Source organism: Adiantum capillus-veneris, chromosome 5, assembly GCF_014529385.1.
Source record: "Adiantum capillus-veneris isolate H3 chromosome 5, ASM1452938v2, whole genome shotgun sequence".
In the NCBI taxonomy this organism is placed as follows: Eukaryota; Viridiplantae; Streptophyta; class Polypodiopsida; order Polypodiales; family Pteridaceae; genus Adiantum; species Adiantum capillus-veneris.
The window spans coordinates 2,260,695-2,284,451 of NC_140935.1; the positions used below are offsets into that span (position 1 = coordinate 2,260,695).

Genomic DNA, 23,757 nt, shown 5'->3' on the forward strand with positions numbered 1-23,757 from the left:
TCTCTCTGGGACTGTAGTTTTTGCTCTAACTCTGTCGCGAACCCTAACCCCAATCTGCCCTTGCGCTCTTCATTGCGCGTTGCTGCACTTGCTGCGCATGCACCTCTGCGTGCTGCCCTGCCGCTGTGTTGCTGCCTTACCTGCACACCCCCCCGCTGTTTCACCTGCACGCTCTCCTGTTGTTGCCGCACCTTTGCCCTATGTTCTGCAGTGCTCCTTGCTGCTGCCCTGTTGCTGTTGCACCTGCCGCCACCCCCCTGCGCCAACAAACCCCAACCCCCCCCCCCCCCCCCCCCCCCCCCCCCCCCCCCCCCCCCCCCCACCCACCCCCACCCAAAAAAAAAAAAAAAAAAAAGTGTCGGCATGCCGAAGAACGCTTCGAAGGAGGAGACGACCAAGCTGTCGGAGATGAACAAGACGGATGATAAGATGACGTCCTACATCATAGACATCCTGGTTGGCTTCAATAATTGGCTATACAAGCTTGAGAAAGAGGTCAAAGGCTTGACCAAGGAGAAGAAAGCATGGAAAAAGAAGAAGAAGAAGTGGGAGAAGAAGAGAGAGAAGGAGAAAGAAGAATGGAAGAAAGAAAAGGAAGAGCTTAAGGAGCAATCGACCTCCTCCTTGCTTCTATCGCATCCCTCACCCCCGAAGGAGAGATCCAAGCAGAAGCGAAGGAAGCCCTCAAAGAGGAGATCACCAAAGCTCTCACGGCAAGCCTCGACGACAAATTGGAGGCTACTAAGGAAGGTGGATTGAAGTAGTCCAAAAAAACATAAAAAAGGAGGCGAAAGCGGAAGCCCAAATAGATGAAGTGTTCATCATATACAACCATTGAGGAAGAGAAGATGCATCAAGTCCGTTGCCTCAACGTACTAGTGAATAGCATCAAAGAAGAGTAGGGGTCCACACCCGAGAGTGATGGGAAAGCCCGATGCATGAAGCTCGGGTACAAAGAAGACGAGGAGCCACCCTTCTCCAAATCTTGGAGAACCAACAAAGATCCACAAAAAAGAGCCCTTATCCTCCACTTCACCTCCGAGGAGTCTGGAACATCCTTCATCCGAAAGAGGGTCATCCTGAGAGCGTTCGAGGGGCCCCCTATCTACCTTGACAACGACCTCACCAAGAAGCAACATGACCACCGCCAAGCATGCATACCTAGAGTCTAGAGAACTCGCAAACAAGGCAGCATACCAAGATGGTAGGGTCATCGTTGATGGCAAGACCATCGCATAGGGACTCGCGGCCTGTGGGACACATGAAGAGATCCACGTGCGGTTTGAAACTGCAACGGGGATCTATGGGGACACCCAAAGAGACTTGAGGAGGTGATGAGAGGATGGGACATCATTCTTCTGACAGAGACACATGAGAGTCTAGAGCGGAGTCTACCAAAGATTCAACGCTTTCAATAGATGTCCTCACAGCGAGAGAGCACTCGCCAACACACCACACAAGGGTCAGGAGGGGTGGCTATACTCTTCAGATAGGGATTTTGCAGCAGGATATAGATTGTTTTACGAGACCCACACGTCCGTTACCTTCTGATCCGTTTTGAGCTATCACAGGCCAAAACTATCTACATCGCCCTCTGCTACTTCGCCCCCTCAGGCTCCAGATTTGCTATCACAAAGACAATAGGGGAGAGGGAGGAGAGACCATCCCCATACACATGCTTGTCAGATGAGATTATGGAGTTTTCTACACTAGGGGAAGTCTTCCTTGTGGGAGACTTCAACGCCAGGACAGGTAGGAATCAATGTGAGACATACGGCACAGAGGACCCGGCGGCAATATTCGCCATACAAGAGCATGCCACCATGAGAAAGTCAGCAGACAGAGCTCGCCCCACAGAGTACGGCCATCATTTGCTTACATTAGGGTCCCAACACTGCCTTGTTATTTATAACAGGATGGCATATGCATACCACATGGAGTTGCAGCCGAAGGGAGAGGGAGCACCGTGGATTACATCATGGGACTCAGAGAGGCCACCCACCTACTTAGCTCCTTCACCATCCCACCCATACCGATTGGAGCCGACCACATGGCAATCTCCTTCATTGGCGACACCACAACCCACACACACATGACGTGCACCCCACACACAACAATCCATTTCACACATGAGCTAGTCCCCCCTTATACTTGGCAGAGGTCGAGAAGGGTCTCCTCTTGCTCCACCCTTCTACACCACTACCTATGATTGCCTCTCATATCACATATGTTCTTTAGACATCAGCCATCAGCTCTTTCCCACACACCACCCATACAGGCCACACTTCCTCCCCAGGGACCATGCCATAGAACCGTTGGTACGATGATGAGTGCAGAGATCTCTACCGTCAGCTGCGTGCACAATGGACTCATGGAGAGACCACTAATCGAGAGGCCAGATACCAGATGAAGACACTCACAACCCGAAAGCGGCGAGCTTTCAAAGAGGCACATTTGCTAGAGCTATATCACCTGTTCATGAGCATGGACAATGCCACAGCGTAGCGCACCCTCCAGGAGTCACGATTGACTACCCACATTGACGATCCACAGGTATGGCACGACTACGCAGAGAAACTCTTATGAGGTGCCGAAGCAGCCTCCGATTCCACAACCTCCCGGGCCTCGACACACGAGCTCCTCCTTCACAACAGAGATGATCAAGAAGGCCATCGACTGACTACGGCACCACTCATCATCAAACCATACGGGTTTACAGAGTGAGCACCTCCTTTATGCAACCACCACGATAGCCCCTTTGATTGCACACGCATTCAACCGGGCTATAGGGGAGGGCTTCTGACGATCCACAAGACTGGAGACACTCTGGACCCAGGGAATTACAGGACACTCATGATCCGCAATGGCCAAGCTATATGGGGCAGTTCTTGAGGCTGAGCATAGTTCTTATTGGGAGGTTGAGGGCCTACGGGCTCCCGGCCAGGCAGGGTTCAGGTAGACCTTCTCTACTATCGACCACATCTTTGTTCTGTGTTGCGTCAGTGATGGGGCAAAGGTGCGGAAGAAGAGGCTTTACTGCTGCTTTGTGGATTTCCGCAAAGCATTTGACACCGTCTCACGGGAGAGGCTCTTTGGATGACTCCAGAGTTTGGGGATACCTTCGGAGATGATATGGGCCATCTACGCTCTCTGTGAGAGAGTGGCTGGGAGAGTTCGTTGCAGAGGCGGTATGTCAAAGTCTATTGCTAGCACTATTGGTGTTAAGCAAGGATGCCCCCTCTCCCCAACCCTCTTCGGACTCTACATCGTCAAGATCTCCGACTACATCCTACAAGCAAGAGGGGCAGGAGCGAACCTAGTAGGACCATATGTGAAAGTAGGTGTCGATCTCCTGATCCACTGTGGTGTGGTGTTAAACACCATAACCTTGGTTTTACCAAGGTTTACACACAATCCACTATGCTCTGCAAAACTGTGTAGTGCATCCAAATGTCGTTGCAGACCCTCTGGTGAGTCAGATATCAACACAATATCATCAGCATATAACAAAAATGGGATCCACGTCCCTGCCAAGTGGGGTACCTCTGTCCCCATCACTGATCTGTATAAAGCCATAATCCCCCAAATCAACTCTATGGTCACCCCCATCTTCTGTAGTCTGCGCATCAATCGAGCTCTCGGTACCATGTCAAATGCTTTGCCAAAATCCACAAAGCTACAATAAATCTATCTCCCATGTGACCTGCCCTCCTCAATGATGGCTCTGAGCGTTAGAATATGATCAAGAGTGGAGAAACCCCTCCTGAAACCGGCCTGACCCTATGCTCGTACACCCTCACCCTCTGCCCAATTAATCAAGTGCATAGAGAGAGAGAGAGAGAGAGAGAGAGAGAGAGAGAGAGAGAGAGAGAGAGAGAGAGAGAGAGAGAGAGAGAGAGAGAGAGAGAGAGAGAGAGAGAGAGAGAGAGAGAGAGAGAGAGAGAGATGAAATGAAATGAAATGTTATATTAATGTCTTCAAAAGGCCAAAGTGACTTATGAGACCAGAAAGTTACAATGTGGTGGATCTGATACAAAGTCAGAGTAACGAGATGATAAAATGACAGAATGACAAAATGACAAAATAAAATACTATGGAATCCTAAACTGCTAGGCGTGGACTAAGCAGCTAAACAAACTAGCTGGGATAGCTGGATCACATGAGATCTGGCATCGGTCGTCGCCGGTGGATCTCATCAATCTCCTCCATGGTCAGTAGTCTGACTGGGCGTCGTGCATGTCGAGCCAACGTGGCCCAAATCCTCTGATGCAGCCTCCATTCATGCTGTGTAGTCCTCCGCAGTCGTGGGTGTTTGGATCTACCCATCTCAGTAACTCGGTCGATCAATATGCCTCTGGTGTAAAGCGACGAGCTCTGCTGTTGTAGTAACTCCTCTGGGTGTCCAGTGGTAGCTCTAAAGAAGTCTGTGATCTGTCTCTGAGACTGTTTAGCCTCTCCTCTCATCAGGCTCTCTCTGTGTCTGCGCAGCTCGAGCAAGAACAAACCCAGGTATCTCTGATCCTTGTACCGGATGACTTTACAGAAAGGTCCAAAGCCCTCTTTGAACAAGCAATGGAAACGGCCTCGTATCTCGTAGTAGACGGGGCAGTGGCATGTGTAGTGCAACTCTGTCTCAGGCTCGATGTCACAAAGGGGGCATGTCCTGGCCTCTACTGGTACTCAACTGTATCTCCCAGTCTCGATCCGCAGCTGGTGTGAAGATGTGCGTATTTGGCCAATAGCACATCGTATCCCATGAACAAGTGGGTGTCCATGTATCTGGGCCTCGTCACAAAACCATCCTCTGTAAGCTGGAGGAGATGCTCTTTGGGGAGAGAGAGAGAGAGAGAGAGTATGAAATGAAATGAAATATTATATTAACATCTTCAAAAGGCCAAAGTGACCTATGAGACCAGAAAGTTACAATGTGGTGGATCTGATACAAAGTCAGAGTAACAAGATGACAAAATAAAATTTTATTGAATCCTAGACTGCCGGGTGTGGACTAAGCAGCTAAAACAACTAGCTGGGGTAGGTAGATCATAAGAGATCCAGCATCGGTCGTTGACGGATCTCATCAATCTCCTCCATGGTCAGTAGTCTGACTGGGCGTTGTTCATGTCGAGCCAAAGTGACCTGGATCCTCTGATGCAGCCTCTTTCGATGTTGTGTAGTCCTCCCTAGTCGTGGGCGTTTGGATCTTCCCAGCTCAGTCGCTCGTTCGATCAGTATGCCTCTGGTGTAAAGCGACGAGCTCTGTTGTGGTAGTAACTCCTCCGGGTGTCCAGTGGCAGCTCTAAAGAAGTCTGTGATCTGTCTCTGAGACTGGCTAATCTTTCCTCTCATCAAGCTCTCTCTGTGTCTGCGTAGCTCGAGCAAAAACAATCCCAGGCATCTGTGATCCTCGTACCGCATGACTCTAGAGAATGGTCCAAAGCCCTCTCTGAACAAGGAATGGAAGCGGCCTCGTATCTCGTAGTAGACGGGGCAGTGGCATGTGTAGTGCAACTCTGTCTTAGGCTTGATGTCACATAGGGGGCATGTCTTGGCCTTTGTTGGTACTCCGCTGTATCTCCCAGTCTTGATCCGCAGCTGGTGTGAAGATGTGCGTATCTGGCCAATAGCACATCGTACCCCATGAGACAGGTGAGTGTCCATGTATCTGGGCCTCGTCACAAAACCATCCTCCGTAAGCTGGAGGAGATGCTCTCTGTAGAAAGCCATCTTCGTGCCTAGCTCCTGTACTGGCTGTATCCATGTCCTCTTGGTGTCTAGCTGGATCAAGTCGTGGCGAATGAGCCTGGTGATCTCGGACTGTGTAAGAGCCAAAGAAGCGCATCCAGTGAGTACTGGAAAGGAGGCAATCTGTCTATGCTGAACCCATGCGCCTGAAACCCTGACGTCATCTCCCCATACCAGCATGATGTATCTCCCTGCACAGCTAATTGATGAGAGAACTCAAGTGCAAGGCGTGCATATCTGTCTCTAGGGAGTTTCCACATGCGGTGTATGAAGGAGACCGATCTTGTGAGCGCCTCAACCACCAGTGGGGAGGCAGCTAGCTCTGCTCGTATAATAGCATGTGGTACTGAAGCCTTGGCCCTAATGAGCCGCGAAATCATAGAGATCAGAGGCTTCTCCATGTCCCCCCATCCATCACTTCGGCCTGTCCTCCCGTGATGGTCCAGTGAAGGTCCCCAAATCTCAGCTCTATAGAGCAATACAAAATCCACCAAAGTGTCAAAGAGCCAGAGCTTCGTCCGAGGCTCCTGAAACTGGACCTGTAAACACATCCTTTCCAATTTACCCAATGCTGCATGGGCTCTGGTCAATCGAGTCTCTGCTGCCCTCCTCAGTGAAAATGCTGGCCCACTGAAAACCACTCCAAGGTAAGTGTAAGCATCTGTATACTCCAGCTTCTCCTGTCCGTATGTGAAAGCGGGCGCTGACCTCCTGATCCATTGTGGGGTGGTATTAAATACCATGACCTTGGTTTACCAAGGTTGACGGACAAACCACTTTCTTGGGCAAACCTATGCAAAGCAATCAGGTGACGTTGCATCCCCTCCGGAGAGTCAGAGATCAAAACAATATCATCAGCATATAACAATAGTGGAATCCATGTCCCCGCCAACTGTGCACCTCTATCACCATCTCTCTCAATGTAGTCAGAAACCTCATCTACATACATACCAAATAGAGTAGGAGAGAGCGGGCAGCCCTGCTTCACCCCAACAATGGAGTAAACCGGTGTGGATAGACCCTCTGGGGTGCGTACATGCCCCACTACTGACCTATATAATGCCATGACCCCCCAAATGAGCTCTGTGGGTACTCCCATCTGCTGTAATCTGCGCATCAATCTCGCTCTGGGCACTGTGTCAAATGCTTTACGGAAATCCACAAAGCTGCAATAGATCCGTCTCCCACGCGATCTACCCTCCTTAATGACGGCTCTGAATGTCAAGATATGGTCAAGAGTAGAAAAACCCCTCTTGAAACCTGCCTGCCCGGCTGCGCGTATCCCCTCCCCTCTCTGCCCATCTACTCAGCTGCTGCTCAAGAATAGATGCGTACAACCGTGCCAGCGTGTGTCCAATTATGATGGTGCGATAGTTCCCAGGCTCGATAGGGTCTCCCGACTTGAAGATAGGTAGAATAGTAGATAGGCTCCAGGTATCAGGCAAGCCCTCACACATGGCACGGTTAAACATAACTGCTAGAAGCTCTGCTAGTAAATCTCTGGCATGCATGAAATGCTCAGCCACTAAGCCATCATGATCATATGCTCTCCCAGTCTTCATCCTGTCAATGGCCTTCCTCACCATCTCAGCGGTGAAAAAGACACATATGTGCGGGCATGGATCGGGGGGGGTCGGGAAGGGGGGGCTGCTCAGGAACTGTGTACAAAGATGATGCATATTGGCCGCAGGCCTCTGTAGAAGTGATGGCAGGGGGGGGGGAGTGTTCATGAAAGAGCCTCCACGCCTCACGTGAGTCCTGACTCAAGAATAACTCGTATAGATCCTGCTCTAGGCGAGCTAGGAATGCCCTCTTCTTCCGCCGCACTAGGCGTCAGTCAATCTGTGACTGCCTATGAGTGATGTTCCCCAAAAGCACCTCCCTCTGAAGTCTAAAACTAGTGTCCCGGCATTCCTCATCATACCAACTGTTCTGGGGCATGCTCCCTGAACGGCGTCTGTGCTCAGGCTGGGTATGTGGGTATGCCTCTGCTGCTGCATCATGTAGTGTCTATGTCAGTATAGTAGTAAGCTCCTCCAGAGGTCGCCCTGGTTCCTCTGTGCACAGGCGTCTGGAGATCCCATCTATGTATGCAGAGTCCGTCTCCGGCGTGAAGGTGTAGAGAGTAGGGGGTGCTGCTCGTAGCCTGTGTGCTACACTAAACTGAAAAGAAATGGTCAGCGATATAAGAGCATGATCCACTGCCACACCAACAGGTCTGGGTCCAACGGTGAGGTCCTAAATACTAGAGATGAGGCTTGGTTGTGCCATGACATAGTCCATTGTGCTGGCTCCATGTCTGTGTGGGAAGCATGTGAAACCTCCCGAAGCAGGATACCTCTGTAGGCCATTCAAGATGGCCAGTCCATTTGCGGTGCCCATGTCTATCAGGTGTCGTCCATACTCAGTATATTCCGCATCGTGTGATAGTCTGGACAGGCCCGTCTCTACAACATCTAGCTCTCTCATCATCTCCTCTGAAGTATCATAAAACACTGTCTGGTGATGGGCAGTCCTAGCATTGAAGTCCCCTAGAATGATAATGTCACCAGCTCTAGAGAACTCCCATATGTCATCATCCAAAATAGAAAAGGGGGACTGTCCTCTGGGTGATGCATAGCCCGACGTACTCGGGGGGAAGTAGCAAATAACAATGTAGAGATGTCTGCCTGTCTCCGCTTTCAATCTCACCCACATGTACCTAGCCTGCTCATCCCTACGGGCTTTATGTATCAATGGCTGCAAATCCTCTCTAAATAACACGGCCACTCCCCCCGAGCCCCGTCCTCTGTGTTCTGAGCGTGTATCCTATCTGTAAGCTGTCTCCCATCTGTATCCAGTGATGTGAGGCATGGATTGCCTAGGGGCCTGGTGTGTCTCAGAGTAGAAGATGATGTCTCTTCCAGTAAAGCTATCCTCAAAAGCACCCACATCAAGATGCATGGATCCATTACAGTTCTAGGCAGCCACTTTGAGTGTGGTCCCATAAGTCTCACATCGTCATGTGGAGCGTCGCTCCAGTATTTTTTTTTTCCGAGAAAAAGATCCTTCTATTAGTTAATGAAAACTGCCCATAGGGCTACATCCACCTCTGCGAGAGAGGGCTACAACAAGCATGATGGGGAGACTCTCCCAATGAAAAAACAACATATATACAATGAGGCTAAATCAAGAGATGGGAGGAGGGAAGAGCCACACAGGTGGACAATAGTGCCATCTGAGCACCCCCTGGACTATGGTGTAGAAACGCCCAGGGCGCCAGAGTCGAAGAAAAGCCTTGCGGCGCTCCCACATGCGGTCAGAGCTGCCCTGTAGTCCCTCAAGCTGTCCTCTGAGAGTATGGATCAGCTCTAGCCAAAAGCCACGAACAGTCTCTACTGGTGGCACAGGACGAGCCTCAAAGATGCGGAAACAGCGGGCCCGCCAGATGAACCAGAGAGCTAGGCCGCTGATGAGCTCCCAACACTCCTCTCTCTCACTGCACCACTCCTGTGGTGTAGTCTCTGTAGCAGGCTGGAGTGTAGGTCGCCCCCCCTGTATCACTATCATCCTGCTGGTGGAAGATAGCTCAAACTGAAGTGCTGGGCCCGTGAGGGTGGACCAAGCCGCTGCCCCCCAAGTGTACTATCGAGCCGTGGAGAGGGCAGGCATCAGCCGAAGAACACGTAGCCACACCTGCTGGGCCGAGGGACAGTCCCAAAGACAGTGACGCTGACTCTCCACCAACTGGTCACAGGCTGCACATGCGGCCGAGAGACCACTATGCACCAGCCAGCTCCCTACTGCTGTGGCTCTGTGTGCAACCAGCCACTGGAACAAGGTGACTCGCCTCGGCTGTCTGGAGTCCCACAGCCTCTGCCAAAAAGCTGCCAAGAACTCGATTGTGAGGCCCTCCTCCTGCCAATGACGTGCTGCAGCGGGGCGGACCTCTCTCTGTGCTGCAAGTATATGACGTCCAAGATGAACAGTGTACTGAAAGAAGGGGACTCCTGGGCGGTCGGCAGAAGAGAAGGGGTCCCTCCATAGCCACTCACCAGGATCCCACTGTACTCGTGCCAGTGGACAACACTCCCAAGCCCATAGCCTCCAGTGTCCAGTCTCAAGAGCTGTTGGGTCAGGGTCTATGACGCAAGTCCTCCCACAGATGCCCACAACTCGGATCCTTTGGAAACAACACTCTGCTACCTGAGGGGCCTCTACTGCAACTCGCTGTAATCGTCCCCCACCCTGAAGCTCGAAGAACAGGGCTGGGACACTCTCTGAGCAAGCCATGACTGAAATGAGAACCTCCAGTCGTGTGAAGGCTCCCATCCACCGGGGTGCTATTGGCTCGAGAGGCGTGAGCCACTCAGTTGGAACTGACTCTGAGATGTCCTGACACATGCTCTGCACCCCTCTCATGCCCTGCAACTGGACAGCCTGCACCTCCTCTGACAAACCTGTGAACTCTAGCCAGTCACCTAGAGAACGCGCTGGACGTGCCGCCATGGGACCCCAAGAAACATGAGGCCAACTCCCAACCAAGTGGCCTCTCTGAGTGCTAACCATGGGGTTCTAGACGAGGGGCTGCCGTAGGCGCTCCTCCGTGCACGTCGGCTGTCTCTGCTCTAGGCCACGCCGTAAGAGCTCCCAAGATCGAAGCAAATTCACAGCGAATCTGTCCTCCAGTCTCCTGCTCAAACCAACTCGGCGCAGCTCTGAAAAGATCCATCTGGTCGAAGGTTGCCAAGGGCCTCCTGATTGAGGCACCCTGGCACAAAGCCTCTGCAACAAGAATTCCTTCTAGGGCTCCTCGCCTGGAAGAAGTCCTCTGACGACAAACTTCCCAAGAAGGGCTCTGCTCTGCTGTGCAGGATCAATGATCCCAAGCCCTCCCTGAGAACAAGGAAGGGTGATGACCGACCAAGCCACCTTGGCTCGGGCAATCTGAGTATCGCGACCTGACCAAAGGAAGTTCTTGATCAGCCTCTCTACCTGGCTGATACAAGAACTCGAGAAGATCCAGCAAGAAGTGATGTACCACATAGTCGCCAACAACACCTGGTTGGCAACTACTACTCTACCAGCCAGCGAAAGTCGTGCTGAGCTCCAATGTAACAGCTTTCTCCTGATGGACAGGAGAAGAGGAGCAATCTGCTACTCAGGGGACAAGTCCAGACCAACCTGACAACCCAAGTACTGAATTGCAGTCCCTGGAGGAATCCTCCCGAAACCCTCTCCTGGCATCCAATCTGGCACAGGAGCACTGCCAACCGAGAAAGCCACTGTCTTTCTCCAGTTGATCAATGCGCCCGATGCACAACAAAAGGTCTCCAAAGCCTGCTCACATCTGTGTAGATTGGCCTCCTGGCCCTCTAAGTACAAGGTTGAGTCGTCGGCAAACTGAGCGTCCAGAAGCTCATCTCCCCTTATAGGGAGTGCTAAGCCTCTCAAACCAACCTGCTGTGACACCAAAAATCTTCTCATCGCCTCCGTATAGAACAGAAAGAGAAAAGGGGCAAGAGGACAGCCGTGTCTGACCGAACGTGTGAGCATGAAGCGCTCACCTCTACCTCCTGCCAATAGCACCTGACTGTGAGCCTGTCTGTACAAAGCTGACACCCCTATGATCCAAGCATCTGAGAAGCCCATCCTGCGTAGCGTGCCCTCTAGAAAGTCCCAGTCAACTCTGTCGTATGCCTTCTCAAAATTGAGAAGAAGAATCACAAGGTCCTCCCCACGGAGCCGTGCAAGGGCAGAAGCCTCCCAAAAAGTGAAGATGTTGTCAAGGATACTGCGTTCCTTGACAAAACCTGTCTGAGTCCCATGTATAAGGCTCTCCAAAAGTGGTTGAATCCTTAAACTCAGAGCCTTGGCAAGAATTTTGTAGGCTAAGTTGAGAATGGTGATGGGGCGCCACTGTCGAATCTCATCCAAGGAGCCACCCTCCTTTGGAATGAGGTAAATCAGGCCCTCACTCATGCTATCCGGCATCACTCATGTGTGCAGAATGTACTGAAAGGCACTACAAAGATCTGGGCCAAGCAAGTCCCAGTACTCCAAGAAGAAGCTGGGAGTCGGCCCATCCTCACCTGGACAGCTACCACGAGGGAGGGCCCTAAGAGCCGTGTGCAGCTCCTCAGGCTGAAGAGGTATCTCTAGCCTCTTGCGCATCTCCTCAGTCACAAGACAAGGCATCTGTGCCCAAACCTGCTCCCTCCATGCATCCTGTGTCTCTGACTCGGGCTCAGCCGACAGTAGCTCACGGTAAAAGTCAGTAGCAACTGCACGCATATCCTCTGGCTCACAAACAACTGACCCATTGGGTCTCCTCAACTGATTGACCTTGGCATGCGAGTGCCGAGGTCCCACTGTCTCAAAAAAAGCACCTGTCACTCTGTCACCCACCTGAGTCCACTGAGATGCCTGTCGGTGAAAGGCAAACTCATGGCGCCTCTCCTCGGTGCAAGCAAGCTCCTGTCGAGCCTGTTGTAACTGCTCCTCCAACCATGGACTGTCTGGATGCTGCTCCTGCATCCTTTGTAGTGAAGCAATGCCTCGTCTGAGACGCTGCTCCACCTCTCTCGCTGCAGCCCATCGAGCCAGAGACTCCTGGAGAAAGAAGTGGCTAAGCTGAGCTAGGCCTGAGGCCACTCTGTCTGCAGGTGGAGCCTGGCTGTCCATGCCCTCTGTCCATAGAGCCTCGACCCTCTCTCTGAGTGCTGAGTCCAACAAGACCAGCTCTGGGATGCGAAGCATCGTGCTCCCACTCCTCTGCCTGTCTGCCACTGTGAGGATCACTGGTGCATGGTCCGAGAAGGATGTCCCTGCCAGGATGCCCACTGATCCCCCCAAGTCACTGAAGTGGTCACTAGTGTAGAAGCGATCTATGCGCGATAGATTCACTCCTCTCACTCTGCGGTCCGATCTAGAGAAGGCAAGACTCTCTGGAGGCCTCACAAAGCTAGAATGTTGCCATGTATCCGAGACCCTCAAAGTCATACACAACCTCTCCCAAGCTGCTAACTCGACTCCATGCACAGTAGGATGGCTGCCTCCGATCCTGTCAGAAGGGTCCTCCAACATGTTGAAGTCCCCTCCTACACACCACTGGTCAACCTGTGGCAAAGACTCAACAATCTGTGACCAAAACTCTGCACGAGCACTCGCCACATTGGGCGCATAGATGTTCAGGAAACCCACAAGGCCACCCTGAACCTGCATAGTAATCCACTGAGCCCTGCCTGGCACAATAATCCCTCTGCCCACAATGGCCTGCTGCAATGAGTCCGCAATCAATAGTCATACATACCCCTCCCTGGATGCCTCCAGGTCCAAAAGCAGCTGACCAAAAGGTATCATAGCGTCCACGCAAAATCTGACCCCATGGCCGAATGCGGCTCTCAGACAAATGGTGCTCCTGAAGCATAAGGAGATCAATCTCTCCTCCCACAAGGCAACGCTGAAGCTCCTGACGCAATCGGCCCCGCTGTCGCTGAAACTGGGGCCCACCTAGTCCCTGCACGTTCCTCAAGACGATCCTCATGGAGAGTGAGAGAGAACAGATGCTGCCGCAGCAGCAAGACGAGCTATCTTCGAGGCTGGCTTGGATGGGGAGTAATCCGCATCCGAGCGTCCTCTAGATAGGCGAGACTGCAGTGAGTGCCTGGTCCAAGCCCAAGCAGAGCGAGCCGTGCGTAAAGCAACCTCCTCTGTCCAGGAGTCCTCATGAATGTATACATAGCAAGGCAAACACTGCGTATCAGCAAAAAAGTACACCACAATGTGTCTACATCTTGCTCAGTTTGGGGGTGTCACAGCAAACTTGGCCAGTGGCCACAAAGTCTGCAGCAAATCTGTAACGCCAAGTTCTCCAGTGTGGTGAGAGAACTCGAGAACCTGTGTATGCAACCATCTCACCACTGAGTCGAGGGACCACTCTGTGTCAGTCCTGCCACAGAGGGGGAAGGAGAAACCAACTGCTGAGTCCTAGGCCTCTGTCCCCCTAGCGGCGAGGAACAAAGCGTGGACTCTGAAGCAGGCTGCCTCGTGGTCTGCTGTGGAATCGCCGAGAAAGCAAGTGAACCCGTAATCGAAGAAATCCCAGCGGTGTCGGAGGTCAATGCTCGTCAGACCACGAGGGATAGCTGCAAGAGAAGATGTCTGAATTTGCAGAGGGGGCCGCATGAAGGGCTGACCCTCTCTCACTAGGCGACTCGTGGCAAAGGCGCTACCAAGAGATCCCCTAGCCGCCGGCAAGGGACCAGTCTCCTGAGCCGACTGTGGTACTGAAGCAAGAGGAGGGGGAGAAGGGGCTGGGGGGGACGGGGGAGAAGAGAAGCGGGTTGGGGCGACAGAGACATGGGGGGGGGGGGGGGAGTGGGCGGGAGCAGAGAGCGGGGGGGGATGAGGAAGAGGAGGGGAGATCGGAAGGCGGAGCGGCTGGGGAGGGTGAAGCGAAGGTGGAGGCTGGCGTAGGGGGCTCCTCCTGCTCAAGAGGACCAAAGCGGTTCCCCGTGGGAACCCACTGCTGCTGAGTAGGCACCTGAGGGCCACTCTGAGTGCCAGGCTGTCGCTGTGGCCCCTGGCGTCGACGGCCACGGGCCTGCTGCCACCCCTCCTTCGCTGGAGCCCCAGGCTCGAAGTGTGGCGCTTAATCTGCGCGCTGTGTCGCTGGCTGTGGCTGCGGCCCAGCCTTCGCAGGTTGGGGCTGAGGCTGAGGTGCGGGTCGTGGTCTCCTTCGTGGACAGGCCTTCGCTAGGTGGCCCATCTGTCTGCAAATGAAGCACTGGTTCGGGAGACCCGAGTACTCCACACTCTGTCTAAACCAACCCCCACTCACTCAAGGCAAAAGAATGACCTTCGGGAGCGTGTGGGTATCTTTGACCAAAACTCGAACTGAAGGGATGCCAGCCGCCTTGGCAGCTACTGATGCTGCCGTACGAGGTGTCTCCAGGACAGTCCCGATGGCGGAGCCAATCCTGGAGAGAAGTGGAAGGTACTCCCTCCGTAAACCCGGAAAGTAGACTGAGATGGGGATGTCCGCCTCCTCTACTAACACATCCGAAGTCGGGTCAAAACCATGTCGCCACTGTCGAAAGTGGGCGCGTGATGCTCGGTTGGCCAATGGACTCATAGCTATGACCTTGGAGGCCATCTCGGAAGTCTCGAACTCAATCTGGTAGTACCCCTGTCCGAGAATCTGGACATCCAAGATCTTGCCCACCTCTGCGAGGAGGCGGGCCTGGAGCAGGTCTCGCAGCTCTCCTCTGCTAGGACGAGTGCCGAGAACCTTGCAGATGACAGAAGTCGCCTGCAAGCGTTCTACCTCTGCGGCAAGGCTCGCTTGCTCTGTCGGCGAGAGAGCAAGTCGAATGGTGGGCTCAGTGGGGTCGGGCGAGGGGGCTTCAGGCGAGTCCCTCTGTGGTGAAGCTGGAGCCTCCATCTGTGTCTACTGCTGAGTCGAAGAAGCGGGCGGTGAAGAAAAAACCTGCAAACAAGTCAGCCAGGCACTTTTCCGAAGAGAAAGTGCTGCCGAGCTAGGTGCAGAGGGCCTTCGGGAGCGAAGAGGATAGGGGGGGGGGGGGGGGGGATGGGGGGACGGCGAGGGCGAAGAGGGCAACCGTGTAATGTGCGGGTGCACAAGCAGTAGCGAGCGGGGGGATGGAGTGGGGAAGGCAAAGCGAGAGGAGGGCTGCGGGCTGCGGGCAGCCTTTGGGGCAGCGCGCAGACAGGGGGGGGCAGCGGGTGGACTTAGGGGCAACGCGCAGGGGCTGAAGGGGGTGGGGGGACAGTGTAGGGGCTTTTTCCCTTCCATGGAGGGAAAATGGAGGATGAGTGCCCTTTCTTTCGAGGTTTCCCCACTGCTTCCATTTTTCTTTATGTTGCCCACTCTCCAAGCTCTTGTGTGCGTCGGCTCATGAACCCCCATCAAGGCCATGAGTTCTTTTACCTCTTCGTCCACATTGCCTTTGTCTCTAAGACTGCAAATTCTCACATGTAAAGCGCGCACACGTCTTCTTTGCTCCTCCTCTAGTGTCTGATTAATGATAGTGGGTGTGGACGTGGACGTTATCTCTTTGCCATTTCCTCTCTTGGCCACCTCGATCCATTTCTCGGCTTCATCCGCCTTCTGCTGAGTTTTGGTAAGAACATCCACCCAAGAAGTCGTCATCTCTTTGTGTTGCTCTTCTCCCTCTTTGATGGCCCGTACTTGCTCCTTGATAGTGTTGATTTCTTCGATTACTGAGGGTCGCAATTCGCCCTCTTCCAGTGTGTTGCTTGATCGTGCTTCTGCGAGATCTTTCTTGAGTGACGCAATCTCTTTGTCCTGAGTCGTCACTCGGTCTTCCAGTGCGTTTATCTTGCTTTCTTGGATCAGGACGCGTCCCTCCAGCATTTTTATTGTGCCCAATAGATTACGGTTCATCTTGGTAATAGTCTCCGTCATTTCCTCTTTGCACTTTTGAATGGCATTCTCTAGGGGGTCGGCTTTATCACTCAGCTTCCTCATGCTTAATCACTGTCCGGAAAAGAGCCACTAAGCGTACGTATGCATCCACACTATGCATACATAGTCTCTCGCATCAAGCATACATCTACATCAAGCATTCCACTGCGGGTAAAGGTACAACCACAACCCACTGCGGGCGTCAGCCTTAAAACCAAAATAATGGGGGGCCTTGCGCCCAATGTCCTGGTCTGCTCCTGTTCTAGCACCTGTAGGAGAATCGGCCTTTCTGATTTTTGTGATTTTTCTTTTGCTTTTCGGTGGGCAGTGCTTTCCGCATGGAAAATGTAAAGCAAAGCAATGCCATGCAATTTTCAATTAATTTGTGTTTTAATGCCATGGGCGAAGGCGACCTTAAACCGGGCGAGGGCAAGGATAGAGGGCGAGGGTGAGGACGAGGAAAACGGGGGGGGGGGGGGGGGGGGGGGGTTGCACGGCGAGAGAGAGAGAGAGAGAGAGAGAGAGAGAGAGAGAGAGAGAGAGAGAGAGAGAGAGATGATGAAATGAAATGTTATATTAACGTCTTCAAAAGGCCAAAGTGACCTATGAGACCAGAAAGTTACAATGCGGTGTATCTGATACAAAGTCAGATTAACAAAATAAATTAAACTAGGATAACAAAATATAAATACTGCGGAATCCTAAACTAAGCAGTACAATGTGAAGACAATATGGGAGGGGAGTAGAGATCCATCTTCATCTGCACTCTGGACGACGAAAGAGTATGGCTTGAATCCTTTGCTGTAGCCTCCTTCGAAACTGTGTAGCTCCTCTTCTCCCTTGGGGTCGTCTAGATCTCCCTAGCTCCAATGCTCGGTCTATGAGAATGCCTGTAGTGCGGGTAGACCTCTCCACCGCCGTTGGCTGCTTCTCTGTCTGTTCTTCTGGGTGTACAATATCTAGTGTAACTGTGTAGCTCCTCTTCTCCCTTGGGGTCGTCTAGATCTCCCTAGCTCCAATGCTCGGTCTATGAGAATGCCTGTAGTGCGGGTAGACCTCTCCACCGCCGTTGGCTGCTTCTCTGTCTGTTCTTTTGGGTGTACAATATCTAGTGTAAAGAAATCTGTGATCTGTCTCTGGGGATGTCTCTCTTCAACTCTCCTCAGTAAAGTTTCTCTATGCCTGTGTAACTCAAGTAGATATAGTCCAAGACATCTTTGATCCTCATAACTCGTGACCCTAGATAGAGGCCCAAAACCTTCTCTGAATAGACAGTGAAAACGGCCTCGTATCTCATAGTACACTGTGCAATGACATATGTAATGTACTTCTGTCTCTGGCTCTAGATGGCATAAGCGGCATATGCTGCTATCTGCTGGTGTCCCTCTGAATCTGCGAGTCTCAATCTCGAGCTGATGTGAGGATGTGCGTATCTAGCCAATGGCACAACGCAAACCATGCGAAAGATGCGTGTCCATATAGCTAGGTCGAATCACAAACCCATCCCCCATGAGGTGGAGAAGATGCTCTCTATAGAAATCCATCTTTGTGCCAACTCTTGTAACGGCTCTATCCATGTCCTCCTCGTGTCCAGCTGGATCAGATCCTGACGGATGAGTCTATTAATCTCTACCCGTGTCAGAGACCTCAAGGGTGCCTGTAGAGAGTATTGAAAAGGAGGCAACTTGTCCATGGTGAAACCATGATGCCATCTGTGCATACCAGCATGATGTATCCCCATTAAGAGCTAATTGTCTGGAGGACTCTAGAGCCACCCTGGCATATCTGTCTCTGGTAGTATCCCACATACTGTGTACAAAGGAGACTGATCTGGTGAGCGCCTCTCTCTCTCTCTCTCTCTCTCTCTCTCTCTCTCTCTCTCTCTCTTTTCTCTGTTTCAGCGAGCAGGCTTCAATCAGCTCCACAGCACGCAGGCTTCAGCGAGCAGGGGGTCGTCCTCTTTCTCTCGCGAGCAGGCTTCAGCCTCAGCACCACAACGCGAGCAGGCTTCAGCCTCAGCAACTGAGCGCGCAGGTTTTAGTCAGCTCCACAGCGAGCAGGTCTCAGCCTCAGCACCACAGCGCGCAGATTTCAGCCTCAGCACCACAGCGCGCAAGTTCTCAGCCTCAGCACCACAGCGCACAGGTTTATAGCAGAGCATGGGCTCTTAGGGAAGCAGAGCGGCTGGGGTTGTTGAGCGTGCAGGAGCGCTGCTGAACGTGCAGGGCTGCAGAAAGGCAGAGGGAGCAGGTCACTGGCGCACCCTCTCTCTCTCTCTCTCTCTCTCTCTCTCTCTCTCTCTCTCTCTTTATCAACACCGTCACCCTTTGCAGTGCTCACCAGCTCCACCGGCTTGTAACGTTCATCAACTGGATAGCAGAAGCTGACGGTCAGATACGCAGGCGGAAACAATGCAGACAGAGAAATCATACGTGTAGACGGCGGCAAGAGCGCACGGACGGCATCATCATTCGCGTAGGCGGCAACATCATTCACTCAGGTAGGCGCTTTTACTCATTAGGCATAGGAGGGTCATCATACGCGTAGCTCAGCTGGGCATCATATGGGAAATCATACACGTAGGATTTAGCGAAAAATTCTGCGTGCGAAATGGTAAGTGAGTCCGATACATCTCTTGAACGACAAAACATGGAAGCAATCTCCCTTGCACAAGACCCTGCACAGGACACGGAAGCCGTCAATGTCTCACCTGTTTTCAAGTCGCGGGTAAAGGCAACCTTCATGCTCACGAACAAGCGGATGGCGCAGATGGAAGGGAAATGAAGGAGTGGAAAACAAAGATGGAAGGATGGTGGAAGGAGAAGGCCAACCTCCTTCAGATGGTCTTCAATGAAGGCGCACGGTGGAAGAAGGAGAAAGAGAGCCTTAACGCAAAAATACAGACACTCAAAGAAGAAGTCTTAGCCCTCAAAGAGGAGAACCTAAACACCAAGATACGGACACTCAAAAAAGAAGTCTCAGCCCTTAAACAGGAGCTTGCTGATAGAGTAAGCAGTGGGCTAGAGGAAGGCGAATTTCAGCCCTCGGTAATAGATGAAATCAAGGAACAGGTAAGGATGATCACAGAAGAAGAGAAACTGAGTGTGGCAAAGACATCTTCATGGGCGGAGATGATAACAAGGACACAGAAAAAGGCGGACGAGACCGAAAAATGGATTGAGGTTGCCAAGAAAGGGAAAGGTCAAGAAACTCCTTGTACACCGACGCTTATCAACATGACCTTCGAAGAGGAACAAAGAAGGCGGATGCGAGCACTGCATGTGAGAGTGACCGGTCTCAAGGACATAATCAATGTGGAGAAAGAGGTCACAAGCCTTACATCCATGATGGGGATGGAGAAGCCTTTGCACACAAAGGCATGGAGGGTAGGTAAGAAAAGTGATGGCATGGGAGAGTCTTCAAAAGGGAGAGCTCTCATACTACGCTTCCACTCATTGGAAGAGAAGAAGGAATTCTTAAGGAAGAGGCGTACTCTCAAAAAGACAGGTATTTTTCTCGGGGATGACCTGACTCTCTCACAGCTCGCACATATGAGAGAGGTAATGCCAAAGATTACAGCGGCAAGGGAGAAGGGAAAGATAGCCTATTACAGAGATGGACGGGTGGTGATTTTAGAGCGACGCACTGCATGACGGTGCGAGACCTATGGGACCACACTGAAGATGGCTACCTGGAATTGTAATGGGTCTATGAGGTTGGACGTGGGTGCATTTGAGGACAGTTTCAAAGACAAGGATATTGTATTCTTCTCAGAGACTCATCAAGCCCTTGGACAGGTAATGCCACATGTGATGGGATACACATGGGAGACAGCTCACAGGACAAATGCGAGGTCTGAGTATAGGAGCAGAGGTTCAGGAGGAGTAACAGTGCTATTTAGAGAGGAACTACAACCATTATTGCATATTGTACGAAGAGATGATCATGCTAGATATATGTGGGTGAGACTGAGAGCTGACACAGGTCGATTCCTATATATTGCCATATGTTACTTTCCTCCCAGTACATCCATGTATGCTGCATCTAGAGGGCAGTCACCTTTCTCTATTCTAGATGATGACATATGGGAGTTTTCTAGGGATGGTGATATCATTCTCCTAGGGGACTTCAATGCCTGAACGGGCAACTCGCAGACAGTCTTCTACGACACTTCATATGAGATGCTTAGAGAGCTGGATGTGGGTGAGTTCAGAATGGACAGATGCTCAGATGACAGAGAGCAGACGGAGTATGGGAGATACCTCATGGAAATGACGACTACACATGGATTAGCCATACTTAATGGCTTACAGCGGTTTCCCGAAGCAGCCGGTTTCACATGCTTTCCACACAGAGATGGGGCCAGTACAGTGGATTATGTTATGACATAACCGAGCTTTGTCCCCTGCATTCAGGATTTCACAGTGGGAGCCAGGCCAGTGGGCATAGCAGTAGATCATGCTCTCTTGACACTGTCTGTTAAATTTCAGTATAGTACAACCCAGACACTAGGAGGCAGGTCACACACCCGCTATACATTTACACCAGAGATTGATTTCGTTTATACAGAGGAGATCTGGGACCGTCTATTGGAGGGCACAACTGGCACAAATGGTACAGGCCTCTCAATGGAGGAGTGCACCACTCTACTGATTGAGACACTGCATGGGGCTGCATCGGTGGCATACCCACACACTCAGCCGGGCAAGAGATGACATTCTGGGAGCATGCCCCAGAATAGTCGGTATGATGAGGAGTGCAAAGAGATGAGAGCCCAGCTTCAGAGGGATCTTCTGTTAGGAGTCATCACTTACAGACAATCTTGGATTGCTTTCCGACGCCTTGTGCGACGGAAGAAGCGAGCTTACCTAGCTCAGATGGAGCGAGACTTATATCAGATGTTCTTGAGTAGGGACTCAAGAGAGGCATGGCGACTCTTCCATGAGCACTCCCCTCCCCCAGTGATTACTTCACCTGATGTGTGGGGCCAATATGCGACATCATTATATACGGTTCCTGGACAGGAACCCCTTCCAGACCCTACCAAGCCTTGCCCAGCTACGAGCACTTTCTTTACACCTGAGATGGTACAAAGGGCCATCGACAGGATGAGGACCGGGAAGGCATATGATCATGACGGTCTAGTAGCGGAGCACTTTATACATGCCAGGGATATGCTGATGGAGGTTCTCGCAGTGTTGTTCAATCGTGCCATGTGTGAGGGATTACCTGAGGCTTCGAGGTTGTCTAATATTGTGCCCATCTTCAAGGCTGGTGACCCTACAGAGCTTGGGAATTACCGCACTATTATGGTTGGACACACATTGGCACGGTTGTATGCATCTATTCTGGAGCAACACTTGAGTAATGGGGCAGAGGGCGAGGGTGTACGAGTAAAAGATCTATTGTAGCTTTGTGGATTTTTGCAAAGCATTTGACATGGTACCAAGAGCTCGATTGATGCGCAGACTGCAGGAGATGGGGGTGCCCATAGAGGTAATTTGGGGGATTATGGCTTTGTACAGATCAGTGGTGGGACATGTACACACTCCGGAAGGGGTATCTGATTTAGTTCACTCTACTATTGGAGTGAAACAGGGCTGCCCATTGTCTCCTACTCTATTTGGTATGTATGTTGATGAGATGTCTGATTACATTGACATAAAGGGTGACAAGGGTGCCCAGTTGGCAGGGACCTGGATCCCATTGTTGCTATATGTTGATGATATTGTGCTGATATCTGACTCACCAGAAGGTATGCAACGACATTTGGATGCACTACGCAGTTTTGCAGAGGATAGTGGACTGTGTGTAAACCTAGGTAAAACAAAGGTTATGGTGTTTAACACCACACCGCAATGGGTCAAGAGATCAGTACCTACTTTCAAATATGGTTAGGAGATTGTGGAGTATACAGATGCATACACTTACCTGGGGGTAGTCTTTACTGGGCCGAGATTTTCTTTGAGAAGAGCAGCAGAGACTAGACTAACTAGAGCCGGTGCGGCTCTGGGAGGAATGGAGAGGATGTGTTCGCAGGTTCAGTTCCAGGAACCTAGGACAAAGTTATGGCTCTTTGATACTTTGGTTGCCTCTACTATGTTATATGGGGTGCAGGTTTGGGGATCTTCTATAGGCCAGGATGGTTGGAGGCGTATGGAGAAGCCCCTGGTATCTATGATCTCTCGACTGATTACAGCCAAGGTTTCCTACCGCATGATATCATTCGAGTGGGAGAGAGAGAGAGAGAGAGAGAGAGAGAGAACCAAAAGAAATACAAGAAACCCTAAAAAACAGCAAAAAATAATTGTGAAACTTTTTAAAACAAAAAATCAGATTTGAAACCCTAAAAAACAGCAAAAGACCATGGCAAAACCCTAAAAACCAGCAAAAAACAGTTGCAAAATAGTGGCAAAACCCTAAAAACAGCAAAAAACAGTTTCAAAACCCTAAAAAACAGCAAGAAACGGAGACACAACCCTAATAAACAGCGAAAAAAACAGTTTTGAAACCCTAAAGACAGTGAAAAACAGTGACGAAACCCTAAAAACAGCCAAAAAACAATTTCAAAACCCTAAAAACAGCAAAAAAGTGGGGACGAAACCCTAAAAACAGCGAGAGTCCCATGAGAGAGAGAGAAATGAAATGAAAATGAAATGAAATGTTATATTAACGTCTTCAAAAGGCCAAAATGACCTATGAGACCAATCAGTTACAAAATAGTGAATCTAATACCATGTCTGGGTACAAAAGAACTAGAAAAGAACTAGAGAGAGAGAGAGAGAGAGAGAGAGAGAGAGAGAGAGATTTGTTTATGCAGGTGAATGCTATAGGAGCATCCAGTCTTGAGTACATCGCTGATTTTGGAAAGCCTTGGGCTCCAGTGGCAGCAGCTATAGTTGCTTGTGTTCCGAAGAGTATTCATCGCGATGGAGAGGATGATTTGAATTTTGAAATAACGTCCAAAGAAATAGTGGATGCTTTAAAAGAGGGCTTGAATGAGCCTTTGGCCCCTGAGCCCGAGGTATGCCTTAATACACTGCCTTTTTGGTGCAACCATTAGGCCTTGTCAAATTCATATGTGCCCCATGCATCTTCTTGTTTTTTATTTGTTCCTTGGTTATTGCCTGCTCTTAAGAAAGGCATTCCAAACTTGTTTTGTAACACATGCCTACTTTGATGTTTGCAGTTGGAGGTTCCAAAGGAATTGATTTCCAAGTCGAAGCTTGAAGAACTCAAGCTGAAACACAAACCTTCCTTTGTAAAAGAATACGACGAGGCCACTGGCATTAGTGAACTAAAGCTGTCAAATGGTATTCGGGTTAATTACAAAGTAAGAAATCGGATTCGTAAAGCTCAAAGATATACTATTGATTCATTGTTGAGTCTTACTGGATCCTCTTTGCACGGCAAAAGCTGGGACAGAGCATTTGTCTGTCACCACTTTTTGGAAAGCTAACATCTTGAAGTTCCTTGTAATGACCCTTCTGTAGTGGTCACCTGATCAAGAACAGTACTAATAAAAGAGTCTGTAGTCCCTCCCTCCCCCTCCCCCGCCCCTCCCCTCCCCTCCTCCTTCCCTCCAT

The 23,757-nt window shown here is 51.1% G+C and overlaps 1 protein-coding gene across 1 annotated transcript in view; it reads left to right on the top strand.

The window, feature by feature from the left end:
- The window catches only part of LOC147456781 (stromal processing peptidase, chloroplastic-like), a 190,829-nt gene that overhangs the window by 110,298 nt on the left and 56,774 nt on the right, over window positions 1-23,757 (top strand). Inside the window, exons 13-14 of the mRNA XM_086511917.1 lie at window positions 22,992-23,195; window positions 23,361-23,504. Coding sequence (XP_086368043.1) covers window positions 22,992-23,195; window positions 23,361-23,504 — 348 coding nt within the window. The remainder of the gene's footprint in view (window positions 1-22,991; window positions 23,196-23,360; window positions 23,505-23,757) is intronic.